We start from the raw sequence: 17244 nt of genomic DNA, 5'->3' as shown, positions 1-17244 counted from the left end.
TCGGGACCATCAGCTTCGCTTTCGGATCTTCCCCCGTGTGGTCACTTAAGGACGGGCCAGAGTCATTCGCAGGTAGTTGTCGTCGCCCGGCTGGGCCAGCTGGCGCTTGGAACTGTATTGGTCGGCTCTCCAAGATAGTGGTAGTGGTTCTGTGGAGGCGCCTGACCTGGAGGGCTTGACTGCTGAGACGTCGCTTGAATCTGTTTGTGTATTTCGTAGGTTTTGTTGAGTCCGTCCCTATCAACAGATCCGGCCTTGAAGTATGACCGTTCTCCAAGACGGTTGTTGTTGACAGTCATTGGAATTCGGTTACGTACTGCCTCTGGGTTGTTGTTTGGGGTTGGACTCATGTCATGACCAAAATCACCAAACCCGCCGAGCCCCACCACATTGCCGCTGAAGTTGGATCTTTCTTCAGGTTGAGCCTGTTCAAAACTCGAGCCGGCACTGGCATTGGGTTCGGGGGCATTATTCTGCCCGGAACTGCCTCCCTGTTGGGTAGTATACTATGAGAAGCGTTAGTCTCACCTCTACATATGTGAAATTACTCTGGTATTATTGATCTTCCCATGGGATTACTCACATTATCTTTACCCATATCGTGTTCCACTGCTTTGAGGTGTGCTTTCACGTCTTGGCTGAGAGAAGTTGTTACGTAGAGGTGGAGAAGCTCGCGCGTGGCACACAACGCCTGGAATGCCTCGGAAATCGAGCGATGTCTCGTGACGGCTGAGATAACCCGGAATACGAAAGACGATGTATGTCCTAACAGCTGAAGGATATTCTGGGCTATACGCTCGACTCTCCTGAAGAGCTCCACGAATTCGTCGTCTTGGGTGCGGCAGTCAGTATCGGTGGAAATCCTGTAAACCAGCCGGAGAAGGAGGCGCACATTGCACTCTTCATTCTTATAGATGAGGGGCCCTTGGCTGATATCCTTGATCAGCCTGATCAAGGTCAACGTGACCGCCCCTCCATACTGCACAAGTTGTCCGATGCTTGCGGTGGCGGCGATTGCGTCCATTGAGATTGGCTGCTTTTACAACCTGTAAGACACCCCCTTTCCGAGACCCCTTTCGGATCGTGCGATATGTGCCTAAGATGGGGGAGGTGGGGGTTCAGGTATTGAGGCTGGCTGACCTGTCAGTCAGACGGATGAGTGCGATATGAGGGTATCTGACACCAGGCTAGCGGCTTCGGCAGGCATGAGGATGAGGTGAGATTCGAAAGTGCGTAATCTGGAGGCCCTGGGCTAGTATAAACCATTAGCCCAAACCTCTCTGGCAAAGCCTTACTTGATTAAACAGGCGTTGATATCTACTGAGACCTTACAGCCTTGGGGAGTGGGGGCCATATGTGAGACATTGCCAAATCTAGATTCTCATATGAGGCTGTACAGAGGCGCCCAGATTGTGTGGTAGATGGATAAATATATCTTTAATACAAAAGTGTCCTATGAAAGTCTCGATAAGGGGCTGGTTCAGAGGTAACACAACAGCTCGCAAACCATATATAATAAAGAGCGGTATGCCTAGAATGCTCTGCCATTTAAAGAGAACTCAATGTTGCCGATCGCCTGAAGATCCCGCATGTTACGCAGCATTGCATGACGCCCGAGTTTCATAACACCAGGCTATGTCGCCAGAGCCTGCCGCACTCCGGGACCGCATCGAGGGAAACGAACTAGCGGAAGGCGCATATATGAGAATCGGGGACACCATCACCAACACTGTGCATTATCACCTTCCCCATTGGCGCAGGTCCTACCACATACGCAGTGACAGTTCCGATACGCTAAAGAAAGAAGATCAGCAGCAACAACTACAGCGCAAGAGGAATCAGCGGTGGTATATTGCCGTGGGCGTGGTGTTTGTCGTTGCCGGGCTCGTAGTGGCCATAGCCTTGCCCCTTGTCCGTTCATCACAGGTAGTTTTCCTTGCTTTGCCCTCAGATGTGACAGGCCGAGACAAGGCCACGTCGTGGAAAGGCTTTTGGCTAGGCGGTATCTGATCCATCACTCCTATCCAGACTCCGACTAATCCCACACCTACTGCATCATCACCAACCAGCCCAACAGGGCGAGCACACGACGAGAACGACGGCATATTGCGAGGGTTCTCATCAACCCCCTCTCCTTTACCCGCCTCACCAGAGACAGCAGCGAATACGCCTACCCGTACCACGCCAGGCGGCAGCACCCCACCTACCACGACGACCGTGACGACCCAATACCAGGGCAAGTTAGTCACCGGCCTCGCGCCCGGCGCGCGGTGCACGGCCGACTCGCAATGCCTGGCGCCCAACTTCTGCTACACGGAGACGCACACGCCAGCGTCGACGACGTGCTGCGCGAGCAGCCTCTGGGGCTGCCCCGGGGCCCCGTGCGGGAGCCATAACGACTGCCTCGACCCCTTTCCCTGCCACACCCCAACCCCCGGGAGCAGCGCCACGTGCTGTGGTTACCCCCATGGACGTGGCGGGACGCCAACTGTTGGTCTACGCCGATGGCAACAGCGATTAAAACCGCTTAGACGAGGAGGGTGCTTGCTGATGAGCCGCGGAAGGCTGCCGGGCAGGGTTATTTGTAGTTTATTGTATTATATGGGCAATTTATAGAGCGGCTGGCGCAACGGAGTCGGCATATTTGTTATCTACCTACCATCAATATACTTCATTTTCTGTCTTGGCTACTAGCAACCGAGTCCTTCTGGGCGACGAATGGGTTTAAGTCAATCCTGAGTGCCAAACCTCATCGAATTGCTTGCCCCAAGAGCGGTGTAGGCGATCTTTGGCACCTTGGTGTTTACCCTCCGCCCTTCCTGATATGATGCTGTGCGACCCTGCCGAGACAAAGACCTGCATATTCCGCATGTCCTCCGGCAAGGCTGATTGTTGGGCATTCTCGCCGAAGTATTGAGTAGCGGGGAAAACCTAGTGCTCGAAAAAAAAGAAACTTTGTGAAAGACAAAGCCATGCATGAGGCATTCACGTCCAAAGCCCCTTTCGCCTGTTGTTCTATTAGTATGGTCAAATACCTATTGGGCAGGAATTGGGCGCCGAGGCACAGGCGCGTCGTCGTTGGTTGTAATTACTAATACATCAATCAATGGGTCAAGGTCAAATCTGACGAGCATGGCGATGCTCCATACTAATTTCTCGAGGGAAGTCGTGACCAATCGGCGTCTCGCTCCAGAACTCGCTCCGTCGATTCGTCCCGGAGCGCTTGCCGCCGGCTACTCGCGCTCAGGGAACGCCGAAGACTTGCTCTCGGGCTTGGGCCACGTTGTAATGATCCTACTGCCCATGGGCGCGCCGGTCCGGAGAAGCTCGACACACTACCTGCATAATCAAACTGCCATACTCCGTCGCAATCTCTTTCCACTGGACATTGGGGAGTTCCTCTTGGCTAGCCAGTTTCATTGTCTTTCTTGCTAGCGGCTAGCTGGCTCGGATACAGCAAACTGTTCTGTTTGGACATAGCAACGACAATAGTGATGACCTTGACAACAAACCGACTCAGACGAACCGTTCAGACGCCTTCAGATGACAATTGAGTCAGCATCGTTCGATTGTTTACCGTAGCAAGGGTACAGTCACCCGCTCCGGCGGGTTTGAGGGATGGGATCCGTCGCAGATCGGGGAACCTGGGCGGTGTTCGTCGGGGTGTACGATAAATCCGGCGGCCCGGGGCTTAAGGTAAGTTTTTCTGCGGGCATGGCATTCTATCATCGCATCTTTTGAATCGCGCATGCTTTTCTTTTGGTTGGGGTGCGACGCCTTGACTTGACGAGCCCTGCCAATTGCGTGACTGCGTGATCGGGTGGGGTATCGTATTCGTATTCTTCAAAGGTACGTACCTCGCATGCGGTACCTCGCTCTACTTTACACGTAGACGGAACGTGAATGGACATCAACAAGTAGGAATGCATCGATCATCAACGACCACTCGTCGTGTGACCAGCCAATGTGAGACAGTATACGCTGTCATTGTGCAGTGATATACGGCACTTGATCAATGGAAGCCGTCAAGTTTGACTGTCATCGATGCTGGTCTACTAAGGCATTGCGCGAGTCAAACAGCTTTCGGGTAGATTACTGCTTACTCCGTATCGCGTAGTGGTAAGTTACTGCAGCTTTGCAATTGTTACAGAACCAACCCCTGCCTGCTGGTACATCTAGCTGATATGCTTAAGATGCTACCACCCTATCTTTTTCTAGTCGCCCAGCGTTGGAAGAATCAACGAGAGCCCTCGTGACCCGATCTCCAATACTCGGTACATGCGCCTTTGTAATCATCGTAAGACATGAGGTTACTTCAGCTGCAAAGTCGATGATGCCTCCAGCGAATGGCGTGTTGCAGTGTTCGAACCGGGTTTTTGCCATGACCTTAAACCCGACGCCAGCAGGGACGCTAGAAGACTAGAAGACTAGAAGACTAGCAGACTAGCAGCCAGATCCCAAAAGTCAATGGGACAGCTTCGAAATACATAGTTGATAGCTTGGTAGGCAATTGATTGGGGTGGCAGGGTGGATGGAAAATGGGGCAGCCACGGCTCGCCTACCCGCCCCTGACACAGACGCTCTTATGTCATTGGTCCCTTTTTCCAATCCGGCGACAGAAAAATTAAAGGAAGTGGCCAGCGCCGAGACGGATCGGCTGCTTGTTGTGGTGTTGGCAGGCGTCAAGCGTCACCCATCCTACCTAGCCATCCTGTTTTGTATGTAGGAGAGGAAGTCAACCACAAGACGGAGAGAAAAACAACAGGGTCTTATTGCCTTCCATGCCTTCTACCATTAGAAAAAAAAGACAAGGGTGACAGGGGCCCCATCGAGAATGGAGCGGATCGCCTGCCGTTTGGAGTCATGTCAGGGTCCGGGACTTTTGCAGCGGAGTGCTAATGTATGTGCTTGGGATGATAGCAATTTAAACACAAGCAAATTTCACACCCGCTCGACGCCTGTTTTACTCGAAGTAGTGTCGTGCCCGCTCACCTCTTTTTCGCTCTTGCAGATAGACATTGCCAGTCCCGACCCGACCCTGGGCCGCCCTTTAGCCACTTCGCGACTTCTTGGTCCTGATCTTCCTTAAGCAGGATCTACCCTTCTCTTCTTTTCCCTATCAACTTGTCGGCGACACCCTCGCGACATTTTCCCTCCTTACGAACCTAGTCACCTCCCATCAGGGCCCCCTCCAGCAGCGATAACTAGCCCGTGACCGTAACCACCTGGGAAACAACAACAACAAACCCAAAAAGAGAGAGATTCACAATCATTTCCCAGACCATGGCTTCTAACGCCACGAGCTTCACGTCGCCGTTGGCCGAGAAGTTTGCTGCCGTCAATGTCAACCTTCCACCGCACGTCGACTATGTCTTCGACACCATCTCCAATGCCGGCATCCTGACCTGGATTGTCACCTTGCTGGCTCTGGCTGTCGCCTACGATCAGAGTATGCGCGCCCTCCACACTTACAACCCATTGGACGGTCCTTACTCGTGCATTTTGCTAACGCATCTACCCCAATCGCAGTTAGCTACCAGTGGAACAAGGGCTCAATTGTCGGCCCTGCTTTCAAGGAGCCCTTCATTGGCCCTTTCCTCCAGTCGGTGAACCCCAAGTTCGAGGAATATTATGGAAAATGGAAGAGCGGCCCTCTCAGCTGCGTCTCTGTGTTCCACAAGTACGTGCCCATCAACATGATTCCCTCCACCACGCGACACAGACTCGGAATCTAATCAAACTTCACCCTCTTGCAGATTTGTTGTTATTGCTTCGACTCGTGACTTGGCCCGCAAGGTCTTCAATGCGCCCGCCTACGCCAAGCCCTGTGTCGTCGATGTCGCCCACAAGATTCTCGGCGCGAAGAGCTGGGTCTTCTTGGACGGCAAAGAGCATGTCGACTACCGCAAGGGTCTCAACGGCCTGTTCACCCGCAAGGCGCTCGAGTGCTACCTGCCCCGCCAGGAGGACGTGTTGCGCACCTACTTCGCCCGCTGGAAGAACATCACCAAGGAGAACGAGGACCAGCCCATCCCCTTCATGCAGGAGTTCCGCGAGATCATCACCGCCCTTTCCTGCCGTACCTTTGTCGGATACTACATCTCGGAGGAGGCCATCAAGCGCATCACCAACGACTACTTCCTCGTCACCGAGGCCCTGGAGCTGGTCAACTTCCCCATCATCATCCCCTTCACCAAGACGTGGCGCGGCAAGAAGGCCGCCGATATGGTCATGGCCGAGTTCGCCAAGTGCGCCGCCAAGGCCAAGGTCCGCATGAACGCCGGCGGTGAGGTGACCTGCATCATGGACGCCTGGATCAAGGACATGATCAACTCCCGAAAGTACCGCGAGGCCACCGAGAACGGTCTGTCCACGGACGGCATCGAGAAGCCCCAGCCCATGATCCGCGAGTTCACCGACATGGAGATCTCCCAGACCCTCTTCACCTTCCTGTTCGCCTCCCAGGACGCCACCAGCAGCGCCTCGACCTACCTCTTCCAGATCATGGCCCAGCGCCCTGACGTCCTGGACCGCGTCCGCGACGAGAACCACAAGGTGCGCAACGGCGACATCCACGCTGCCGTCAACATGGATCAGCTCGAGTCGATGGCCTACACCCGTGCCGTGGTCAAGGAGCTCCTGCGCTACCGCCCCCCTGTCCTGATGGTGCCCTACGAGGTCAAGAAGCCGTTCCCCATTACCGACTCGTACACTGTCCCCAAGGGCGCCATGTTGATTCCTACGACGTACATGGCCCTGCGCGACCCCGATGTGTACGAGAGGCCCGACGAGTTCGACCCCGAGAGATACTACAGCGGCGACGCCGAGGTTAAGGGTTCCAAGAACTTCCTCGTATTCGGCACTGGCCCTCACTACTGTCTTGGACAGCACTACGCCCAGCTCAACCTTGCTCTCATGATCGGCAAGGCTTCGTTGCTCCTGGACTGGAAGCACCACGCCACACCTCTTTCTGAAGAGATCAAGGTGTTTGCCACCATCTTCCCCAAGGTAAGTTTTCTGTCCCGGCTGCCCAAGCGCTCTTACAGTTGAGTATTTGCTAACATGATCTTCAGGACGATTGCCCTTTGACTTTCACCGAGCGAAAGTGGTAGTCAGATTTAAGTGCGGCTCAAGCTGCGCCGGCACCCCTTTACGCCTGACATGCCGGAGGAACCGGAGGAACCGGAGGAACTTATGAGAGGACAGAACAGGACAGGCCTCAACGTCATGTGATATGTCGTTTAGCGAATCGTCGCATTCATGGACTGGGCTTGGTATAACGAAACCATCATCGCTGCTGGCGTTTTTAGAATAATTTGTAATACCCTTCAACCTGTATATAATGCTTACCCAAAGCCATAAGACTACGCCACAGCGATGTGGTGGTCATGTGGTCATCTACTCGTTAGATGTAGAGACGAAACAAAAGAAGTAAAACCCATCATTAACTGTATGAATTTGTGTTTCCCCAACCTGGGGTTGCGACTGTCAGTCTAACTGCCTAGGAATGCTGCCTCAAAGACCCCTTACTTCCTCGATATTGAACTCGGTTCCCCCTTCAGGTGGATAGGAATAAATTATATTTATGATATAGCGTTAAATCTTGATATCTCCTCCCCCACGGCTAACGGGTTGCTGTGCTGCCGCTTTGGGGCCCCCACGTCATAATTCTTTCAGGGCCCCCTCCAAGGGAGCTCCCTCGGCATTATCCATGTGCGTTAGCGGGTCGACGGGACAGCTTACATGCATACATCGATTGGGCAGATAACTTATGTTCATGTTACTTACTCCAACAAACAGCCCGCCTTTGTGTTTTTACTTTACCTCCCGACAACCACGAAACCGTTGCAAACACAAGCCGACGGAAACAATGGCGCCCCAACACCTCCAGGCACTGAGCAGCGGCGCCTCCGCCCTGCTGCGAGCCAGCTCGCGCGCTTCAGCCCGACCGAGCACCGCAACGACGGCCGCCGCAGTGCGCTGCGGCGTCGCATTGCCCCACGCGGCGCGCCCGCGCAGCTCGCTCTCCCACGCCGCGGCCGCGGCCGGCAACGTTCGATCCCGGCTGCTGCGGTCCCGGCAGCCCGGCGGCTTCCTGTCCGGCGGCCTGCGCTGGTCGTCCGAGTCGGCGACCGGCAGCAAGATCTGGAGTTTCGAAGAGGTACGTGTGCTCCGTTTGTTCGTTCGCTGCTGCTGCTGTTGCTGAATACCTTGTTCTGCTACTGGGATTCCTCTGCCCACGCCATGACACTCTGTATATTTCACCCGCACACCTGCACCCGACACGGGGAAACCGTCCAGACAGAGAAAAGAAGCTAACCCCCCCACGCCCCCCAGATCCAAAACCGCCCCGCCAACGTAACCCTCATCGACGTGCGCGAGCCGGGCGAGGTCGCGTCGACGGGCCGGATCCCGGGCGCCGTCAACATCCCCATCACGACGAGCCCGGACAGCTTCCACATCAGCGCCGAGGAGTTCGAGGACCGGTTCGGGTTCGAGCGGCCCGCGGCCCCGAGCCCCGACAGCACCGAAAACGAGGTCGTCTTCTACTGCAAGGCCGGCGTCCGCAGCCGCGCCGCCGCCGGCATCGCGCGCGAGGCCGGCTGGAAAAAGGTCGGCGAGTACCCGGGGAGCTGGGTCGAGTGGAGCGCCAAGGGGGGCAAGATCGAGAGGTGAGGGGTGGGGAAGAAGGGAGACTGGATTACTGGACAAATGAAGAATAAGAAGACAAAACCCCGATCCGGCAGAAGCGACCTTGGCGCGTGATAGGAGCGTTGACGGTGCGATCGAGGGCGCAGTAGGCATTGGCTTGTCAGAAGCTGAGAATTGGGACTGGCCTCGTGGTAAGCACCAAGACCATTGGAGGGAAACAAGGCGTATCTGTGAACGCAAAGGGCCAGGCTATGGGGATAACGACATCACTTGGCAGTCAAAACTATAAAGTAAGAAGTAGGTTGCTAGTATATAAAGCAAAACCGTGGTATCAATGCATGGAGCTGCCTAGTGTACATATCAGAATTCCCAGTTCAAGAGCTCCCCCCTGAGTGACGCCGGGCACATTTTTGGTTCTTTCTTTCATTCTTTGATCGTTTCCTAGTCCAGCTAAGACTAGCCCGCTAACTAGGTTCCTTGTTCTTCATCATGACGCTCCCCCTTGGCCACTCACTATAGGGTGGGGTTTTCAAGAAAGCAAGAATCTCGCGAGCAGCATTGCCGCACCGCCCTCGCCGGGCTTCGGCGTCTCGGCGGGGGGGCGCGTCCTTGTTGGCGACGGGGCTGCCGGCCTTGAAGAAGAGGACCTTGATGGCGATGGCGAGGCCGCAGTGCAGGGCGACGACGAGGATCAGCAGGACCTTGCTGGTCTGGCGGTCCGTCGCGCTGAGGACGGGGTACATGTTGCGCAGCAGGAAGGCGACCGACATGCCCAGCCCCACGCCCACGAAGACGTAGTTGAGGATCTGGATCTGCGACCAGCTGACCAGCGCCACGGGGATCCAGATCAGGTTGGCGTAGCCGTACAGGGCCCAGCACTCGAGCAGGTTGGCGCTCTCGGAGCCGAAGTATTTCAGGGCGCCGAAGAGGAGGACGGGGATGACGAGGGTGTAGCCGTAAATGAGACCAGCGGCGCCTGTATTAGGAATCCAACAAGAATTAGCAACTTGCCCCCTTTTGATTCTCTACACAAAACGGGGAGGGAAGGAGGGAGTAGTAAACCTACCGCTTAGCAGCCTAAAGTCGTACAAGAACGGCCCGTTGCCGGCCATGGCGTTCCACTGGCTGATGGTGCCGGCGATGAAGAGGATGAAGACGACGGTGGTGGCGATCCAGAAGGGCCCGTACAGGTCCGGGTTGCCCTCGAGGACGTCGAGGAAGTTGGCGCGCGGGTAGAGCGCGGCCCAGCACCGCTGCAGCACCGACGACGTGTCGACGTCGAAGAACTGCGCGTAGAAGGACATGGTCCACAGGTACCGCTTCGACGAGCCCGCGCCCGCGCCCCCGACGACGCCGTCGCCGGCGGCGGCAGCCCCCTACGTTGGAGCCGCCCTTGCTGCGCCCGCCCGCCGTGTTCGTGAACGTCGAGTTGTGGAATTCGAGGTCCTCCTGCAGATCGGTATGGCCCAAGTCGCCCTGCCAGATCCCACCAGTTAGCGTCGCGTTCCAAGGGTGTTGGTTGCTGTGGGCATGCGAAGTTGCCATGTCGCCATGTCCGAGCATGGCGTGCTCAGCATGGGAAGCAGGAGCTACTGGAAACGTACCTCATCGTCCACGTCCACGACGGCGTCGTAGCCTGCACCGGACATCTTGAAGATTCAGATCAACTAGAGCAGAGAAACCGGCTGTTAATTAAGGAAGGGCAGGACTAAAGTTCGCTGATCGTATCGGTTTGGTAGGTTGCCGGAGCTTCAATGACTTTACAGATAGCTGTCTCGAAGTTGATGGTTGAATGAGGCCACGGAAGCAGCCCGAGCTTTTCCCGTCCACCCCAAGCTTCCCTCCAGAGCTACCAATGCATGTCCGTCATCCTGGTAACGCGCTAACATGGTCCCATACTCGGTACGTACCCCCAATAAGCCTCAGCCAGTCCAGCTGGTGATACAATTGAATGGCCTTTATGCGACATGTCATGATGTAGCACTCGTTTGGGTAGTTTCAATACGTCCATATGAGTTGCTTGTTGAGGAAAATAGATAGGCTACAAAAGCCGCAAAGACATGGAGTTGTATTCACGGAGAACAGGGCAGATGCTTTTCATCGAATTGCAGTGATTTAACGTGTATCATAGCTCAATTCTGGATCTACCTAGACCACGTTCCATCGTAGAAACACAAGCAAGCCCGAAATGACAACTCGTAGTGTCTGATCAGTGTCATCATGATGCCAAACCCAGGTACGCCGAGAGATGAGAGAAGAAATCGTCTATTTGAGCTTCTTCTTGGGGCGCAGCTGGTTGGTGTGGCCGCACTTTCGCTTTCTGCAGTTGGTGGCTCGGGGAGGGAGACGAGCCTGGCGTATGGGTTAGCATATGGACGAGCACACTCATCGAGATCATAGGATCAAACTTACGTAGCACTTGCGGCAGATCATCTTGTCGCAGTTGAACTTGCTGGCCAGAGCCTTCAGCGAGGGCTCAATGATACCACCACGCAGGCGGAGGACCAAGTGGAGGGTAGACTCCTGTAGAGGGACATTGTTAGTACTCCGTTTCAAAGTCGGTAATGTGTGATAAAGCGCGCAATTCGCCTTTGACCGAAACCCATCAGACATTTTGCCCAATCTTCCAAAACCATGATGACTCGAGAGGATGCGCGGTTCAACACCGAATCAGGCTACATATACCCGATCTGAATTGTCCAACACATCATCACAATCGCACAACTTTGGGCATCTCTGTGACCACCACGCCCAGTAGCGTCAAGAGTGAGAGCTCCAGCTGAGTAGTCATGTCCAAGCCCCCAAAATTGCCATAGACCAGTCTCGGTTCTGGAAGCATATGCCACCGTGCGACACAAAACGCATCTTCCCTCCAATATTCAAGGTCGTGGGTCCCAGTACGCAATGCGAAAGGCAAGAAATGATCAAATGCGTACCTTCTGAATGTTGTAGTCGGAAAGAGTGCGGCCATCCTCAAGCTGCTTGCCGGCGAAGATCAGACGCTGCTGGTCCGGGGGAATGCCTTCCTTGTCCTGGATCTTGGACTTGACATTGTCGATAGTGTCGCTCGACTCCACCTCAAGGGTGATAGTCTTGCCCGTCAAGGTCTTCACGAAGCTGTTGGAGCATTGTTAGTATTTTCGTCTGCAATTTCGGGAATATTGAAAGGCGTCGGATGGTGTCGATTCGAGCGGGACGTTTTCGCACGGAATGGGTGGATGGGGAAGCTTACATCTGCACTGTTAATTTGTTAGCTTCGTGCTCACAGCCTGTGCGCAATTATCCAACGCCATCGTCGCCGTCGAGGGTCTACTTACTGGTTGCCGGTCTTCGTCGTCGATGTGGTGTTGATCGATTTGGATGTTGAGGAGACTTCTGCAAGGTGTGGTGGGGGGCCGGGAACTTTTCTCGACAAAAGACCTTATCAGGTGACTCGCAACCGGGCGAATTTTGGGAGTGTGGGAAGTGTGCGCGGTGCACTGACCACCGGCCACCAGCTGATTGCTGATAGGCTGTCTGCACCCCGCTATGTGCATACTGCTACAGGGCTTCAAGCTATGCATCTAAGCTGCATTGAAGATCGATGTATGCCCTGATGACCATGATGCTTTACGTGCTCTAAGCTACACCAACCACTCACGATGACCTCCTGCAAAAATAGGCAACTGCTTCAGTGTATGGTCTCTCATTGAAATCGAGTTCATGTAAGTTCTATGATGGGTATCTCAACAACATTTGACAACAGCCTTTTTTTTCGTAATGCTCACCCGACCAAATATCTCCCGGAACCGTGTAAGTCTGTATGAACCTCGAGCCTGACTATGACGTTTCATACTGAGTGCCCTCCATACGCCTCGTCCTCTCTCTTTGAACGCACCACAGCTCCAGACGCCGTTCGACCTGAGCAGCGGCGTTGATCAAAGTGCGTAGTGGAATGGCCGCAGTCTTCGCAGCTTCCTTGTAGAACATCTTCGCTGCCTCAGGCAGGTCATCTTCTGTACGCCACACCGGGCAATAGTCACGTTCAAATTGCTGGGCATTGCCCTTTTATCCACGGCCTCTACCGGCTGCTCGGGCTCGATGAACTTCATGGTGCTGTTGAGAGTTTGGTACCGCTCTACGGCCAGCGCATCCTGGTCGCGCTGGCCACCTCGGGTCTCTTGACTTGCCTCTACGTCGGGTTGCTTGGGACTGCCCTTGAACATACGATTGGCCACTTCAGGGACTGCACCTCTCTGTTAGACTCATGAAGGCCGACAGGGTAGGATAGGGGTGGTAGCATCACTCACTCTTAGAAGATGGTCCATCTTGTTTTAGCATCTTCTCAAAGAACTCGATCCATTTGTATATGTCGGCCTTGTTATCCATAGCCACAGCCTCCCGAGCTTGAATCGTATATTCCTCTCCACGCTCAAGCCCGCGGCTGGCTTCGGCCTGTTTCGTCCGTACTGCCTCCCACTGCTTCCAGTCAATCTGCATAACTCGAGGGTCATCGTGGGTTACCGGTCGCCTGCTAACCCCGTCAAGAGGATGCAGAAGCTTGGTCGATACTACAACCAACGCAAGCAAGAGCACCTCGGGGTCGTCTATAGACAGAACACGCTGTTTGTCCCTCGTCGGATAGCAGAAATCCGCTTCCAGAATTTGAGCCATGCATTTGACACTGAGGAAAATCTCCACGGGCAGCGTGAGGTCTCGCATCAAATCAAGTAAGAGGGGGATATGGTTCAGGGGTGGTAGTTTGACCTCGTAGTTGGCGTTGAACGAAATGGCCAACTCTTGCACTGCAGATTGAAGGTATCCTGGGGCGATGTGATCCCGGATCTGCAGTGAATGGTGATAGGTGGCCGGCAGGCGGTCTCGGACATTTTTAGGCAGACCATTAATCTACACAATCTCGTTAGTGAGAGACATTGCCAAATATGCGATGCACAGTCACTTACTGCTATTAGAAATTCCAAGTCCTCGCTCTGAGCCCAGCGACAAAAAGTCGCTGTTGAGATAGGGAGGCGGAGCGTACAGCATCCGAGATAGCAGAGCGCCAAGGTGTCTATCAGCATCGGAAGATTCACTCGCTTCCCTTTCTGAGGACGCCATAATCGACTTGTATCAACAGGACCGTCGCTCAGCTCGCCGTTCTTAGCATCGGCATCGCTGGCCCCGAAGGTCGAGTCTCCTCCTGGGAAATCATCATCGGTCGCGGGGAGATCCCTCACTCGCAATCCCCAGAACGCCCTGACAATCTCCTCCAACTCCGCCGGAAGGCCGCGCTCCTTGATGAGCCACCAGATCTGTTTCCTTAGGATGATCTGCAGACACTCGAGGTACAGCTCCCGCCCCGCGGCGCCTTCGAGCTTCACCGCCGCCCGCTGTCGCTTCTCCTTCTTCTTTTGTGTACTTTGCCGGTGGTGCCGTACTCGTCTTCGCCGGCCTCGTGGGGGCGTATCCCTCAAGCCGGTGACCGTTGCGACAATACCGCAGAGCATCCTCGGAGTACCAGTGACGAGAACCACACTCCTCACAACGCTCCCCTCCCGGCATGCGCTGATAATCTCCTCGCGCCATTTTACGCTCGTCTTCTATGCGTCGCCAATGCTCGTTGAACCTAGCATTTGCCAAATGCAGTTATCCTTGTACAAAGATAATAGAAAAAAGACCTTGGAGTCGATACCCCCTATTGACTGCAACGCATTACAGCCCTTGGCCCTTGCAGGTGTTGGTGTTGGCCAGGGGCGGTCCTGGGGGAAATTTCTTGAAGCTAGGATGAGCGTTGGGGCTGAAGAAGGCCATGCCAGCCAAATGCACATCAACAACAACCGGAAAGGCCGTTACAGTTTGAGGCAACCGAGGCTAGGCATGCGGTAGCACGATGGGATCACTGTTCCGATGGCTATGGGAAGTTCCATCCACAACGGGTATGCGGATAGCCTTAAAAGGTGCTGTGAAGCTAAATTGGGCCTGCGCAAGTCTGTCCGTGCTGTGTTGCTTGATTCATTCCCTCTCGATGCCCGCTTACAACTTATAGGACCTTACAATTAATCATAAGTCTTCCTTTCTACTGGCATTCCCAATCTAACATCTAAACAAAATTGGAGTTCAAAAAATTAAAAATATTCATATCAGATAGTTGAATACCAAAGATGAGGCCGGGCTATTCAGAAAACTCTCAACCTTGTTATTCACAACTTCAGTCACATAGTATAGACATGGCAGAGCATAGCAAAGAGTTCATGTGAATTCGTAAATTCTACGGGACAAATTGTCTCCACCAGAAAGGTTCCCCAGCCTTGGCTTTTTTTTTCTCCATGATCCTCATGCTCATTGCCTCGTGTCGAGGGCATGGTAGAGGAAGACACTGCAGTAAAGGGAAACAGGGAAAATCGTGCAGAGGATGTCGCTGCATCATATACCCAGCGGAAACAAGGCTATGTGTCCAGATAGAATCCGTCTGCAGAACGACCAAAATGGGGTTTGGTGAAGCCCCAGACATCAACGGCTTCGAGTAGTATCCTCCTCAGATATTGCCCGTATGCAGCTGACATCTAACATCTTGTACCAAGATGCATAGTCGCCCATACTAGTCACCAGTGATGCTGCAGTTAAGCAGACCGCTTAAGAGCCACGAGGAGCCTCCTTGGCCTCAATGGCGAGCTGCTCACCCATGGCAGTGAGAATGACAACGTCTAAAAAGGTGTTAGCGTACAATCCAAATTGCGGTTCAATAAATTTCGAAACCTACTGGTGTCCTTCTCCTCAGTGGTGAAGAGCTTGGTGATCTTGTCACCGATTTCACCATCGGGCATGCGAACATCGTCCTTGGTCTCACCGTCGTCGGCCATCAGGGACAGGAAACCATCGTCGGAGATGTCGAGCTAGTTCATCACATGTTAGGATCTCGCTTATTTGACTAGCAGCTAGGCACTAGGGGCAACTTACAAGCTGGTACTCGCGACGCTTGACGTTGGGGACATCCATGTTGTGGGTGGAGGGGCAGAGATCCTCAAGCTTCTTGCCAGTGAAGATATCGATGGCGACCAAATGGACCTTGGCGTGACCGTGCTTTCCAGTCTTGGAGGTGGACATGTCGACGATCTTGCAAGGGCGGTTCTTGATGCAGACGAAACCGTTCTTGCGCAGGGCGGAACACTGCATGGGGAAGGTGTCGGACGCACCGGCGTCAGCCGGGGCGTCGAAGGTGTGATCATGCTGTCAAAAATATCCAGGTTAGTCAATCCATCCTCGTGCAAAGAAAATCCATTGTAATATCATGTGCTCGTGAGGCGAGGGCGGTTTTCGAAGCAAGAAGCGCTGAGCACACTGTGGCTTCCTTCGGTTGCAATGCGTCGCGGGGTTCGCCAGGCAAATTGTATCTGTGTGATGCGGGGTGGAAAACCCCCCTCGCTCCCACCACTGCTACCACCACCACCACAGGACGTCGAAGGGTTTGACAACAACAACACCAACAATAACAACGACGACGACGGGACAGGAAGGAAGTTGACTTACGGCAGAGTCGTCAGCCATCTTGACTTAGCGTTGGAGCAAAGTGGTAAGTTGGTATTTGGTGAGGAGAAAGAAAAAAGAGGGAGGATGGAATGGATGGACGATGGACTGAGCGGCTTTCCAACACCAAAAGAGTTGAAGGGTTGGAGGGGAAAAGAGAAATGCCAATGATGGGTTGAAGTACTCTTTTTTGGGTCGGGGAGCAGAAGGCTTTGGTGGGCGGGGTGAGGACCACTTTCTGGGTGCAAGGGAAGCCCAGAAGCCAGCAGTCTTTTCGAAAAAATTAAAAATTCAGAAATACCAAGGGAGGCAAGACTGTGTGAGGGCGAGTCCAGCCAATAGCAGCCTTCGAGATTGGTCTAACCTGGGCATGTACCTTTTTTTTCTTTCCCGTGAGGCAGCGAGAGAGAGCTAGAGTGGTAATGATACATACCGTACACGCCTAAATGGATGCTGGAGCAAAAGGTTCGAGTGGGGTCTTCTTCGTGCTCACTCATTCCATTCAATCAGATCCAGTCATCATGCGCCTCTGTCCCTCAGAGTCTTTCTCTCTCTGAGACTCTCTAGGTAGCAAGCTGGTGGCTGGTGGCTGGTCCTGCTCCTGCTCCTGCTCCTGCAGCAGCTTGGCTGCCTGTTTATCTGTTCTACGTGCTCTGCTGCCTTCTCTACTTCAGCGAAAGTATTCACACGACGGGCAAACAAGATACTGGACCAGTGTGGCAGTGTCTCACTATCCACTGTGGGTTGTCCAAGGCAAACAGTTCTGGGCTTGGCCAATTGCTATGTTGATTGGTGCGCACTATCAAACATGCGTCCATATCGAGCTTGCTTAGAATCTGGATAAGAGTGAGCTGTATCCGGTGTGTCAAGCCTACAGTACCTTGTTTACCTTCAGTGTAAGATCTCGATCAAATCGTGTTGTAGGTCGAAAGGATGGCGACCAGTAGAGGGAAGAGTCTGCCCACTGGCCTTGCGGCTTATCATCCATAGCAGTGGTGACGAGAAAGCCAGGCGGCTGTGAATAAATATTGGACAATTCGCCACAGTTTATAGACATGTACCCCGCCGAGACAGGAATCCAGCATGCAG

General features: G+C 53.9%; 7 protein-coding genes across 7 annotated transcripts; 3 read left to right on the top strand and 4 right to left on the bottom strand.

Moving 5' to 3' along the window:
* Positions 1 to 62: 62 nt before the first annotated feature.
* Positions 63 to 1024, bottom strand: PG998_003125 (uncharacterized protein; the record flags this gene model as incomplete). Its single annotated transcript, XM_066869943.1, has 2 exons — positions 63 to 506; positions 584 to 1024. 2 exons carry the CDS (start codon positions 1022 to 1024, stop codon positions 63 to 65), a joined length of 885 nt encoding a protein of 294 aa, XP_066733693.1.
* Positions 1025 to 1635: 611 nt separating this feature from the next.
* On the top strand, positions 1636 to 2396 carry PG998_003124 (uncharacterized protein; the record flags this gene model as incomplete). The annotated part of the gene is made up of 2 exons (XM_066869942.1): positions 1636 to 1911; positions 2070 to 2396. 2 exons carry the CDS (start codon positions 1636 to 1638, stop codon positions 2394 to 2396), a joined length of 603 nt encoding a protein of 200 aa, XP_066733692.1.
* A 2887-nt stretch (positions 2397 to 5283) lies between these two features.
* PG998_003123 (cytochrome P450) lies at positions 5284 to 7112 on the top strand (the record flags this gene model as incomplete). The annotated part of the gene is made up of 4 exons (XM_066869941.1): positions 5284 to 5449; positions 5530 to 5680; positions 5757 to 7008; positions 7074 to 7112. The coding sequence occupies 4 exons, from the start codon at positions 5284 to 5286 to the stop codon at positions 7110 to 7112; spliced, it is 1608 nt and encodes a 535-aa protein (XP_066733691.1).
* A 758-nt stretch (positions 7113 to 7870) lies between these two features.
* Positions 7871 to 8676, top strand: PG998_003122 (rhodanese-like domain-containing protein; the record flags this gene model as incomplete). Its single annotated transcript, XM_066869940.1, has 2 exons — positions 7871 to 8161; positions 8338 to 8676. 2 exons carry the CDS (start codon positions 7871 to 7873, stop codon positions 8674 to 8676), a joined length of 630 nt encoding a protein of 209 aa, XP_066733690.1.
* A 440-nt stretch (positions 8677 to 9116) lies between these two features.
* PG998_003121 (Protein YIP5) lies at positions 9117 to 10301 on the bottom strand (the record flags this gene model as incomplete). The annotated part of the gene is made up of 4 exons (XM_066869939.1): positions 9117 to 9628; positions 9719 to 9971; positions 10033 to 10128; positions 10257 to 10301. The coding sequence occupies 4 exons, from the start codon at positions 10299 to 10301 to the stop codon at positions 9117 to 9119; spliced, it is 906 nt and encodes a 301-aa protein (XP_066733689.1).
* A 2170-nt stretch (positions 10302 to 12471) lies between these two features.
* On the bottom strand, positions 12472 to 14138 carry PG998_003120 (ubiquitin-60s ribosomal protein l40 fusion protein; the record flags this gene model as incomplete). Its single annotated transcript, XM_066869938.1, has 4 exons — positions 12472 to 12621; positions 12675 to 12877; positions 12942 to 13539; positions 13596 to 14138. The coding sequence occupies 4 exons, from the start codon at positions 14136 to 14138 to the stop codon at positions 12472 to 12474; spliced, it is 1494 nt and encodes a 497-aa protein (XP_066733688.1).
* Positions 14139 to 15264: 1126 nt separating this feature from the next.
* On the bottom strand, positions 15265 to 16176 carry PG998_003119 (uncharacterized protein; the record flags this gene model as incomplete). The annotated part of the gene is made up of 4 exons (XM_066869937.1): positions 15265 to 15335; positions 15392 to 15524; positions 15589 to 15858; positions 16159 to 16176. 4 exons carry the CDS (start codon positions 16174 to 16176, stop codon positions 15265 to 15267), a joined length of 492 nt encoding a protein of 163 aa, XP_066733687.1.
* Between the last annotated feature and the right edge of the window lie 1068 nt (positions 16177 to 17244).

The sequence above is a fragment of the Apiospora kogelbergensis genome (genome assembly GCF_038363985.1).
Source record: "Apiospora kogelbergensis strain CBS 113332 chromosome Unknown utg000002l_segment0_segment0, whole genome shotgun sequence".
Taxonomy (NCBI): Eukaryota; Fungi; Ascomycota; class Sordariomycetes; order Amphisphaeriales; family Apiosporaceae; genus Apiospora; species Apiospora kogelbergensis.
The sequence above is the reverse complement of the archived record's forward strand: the minus strand, read 5'-3'. Positions and strand labels throughout refer to the sequence as shown.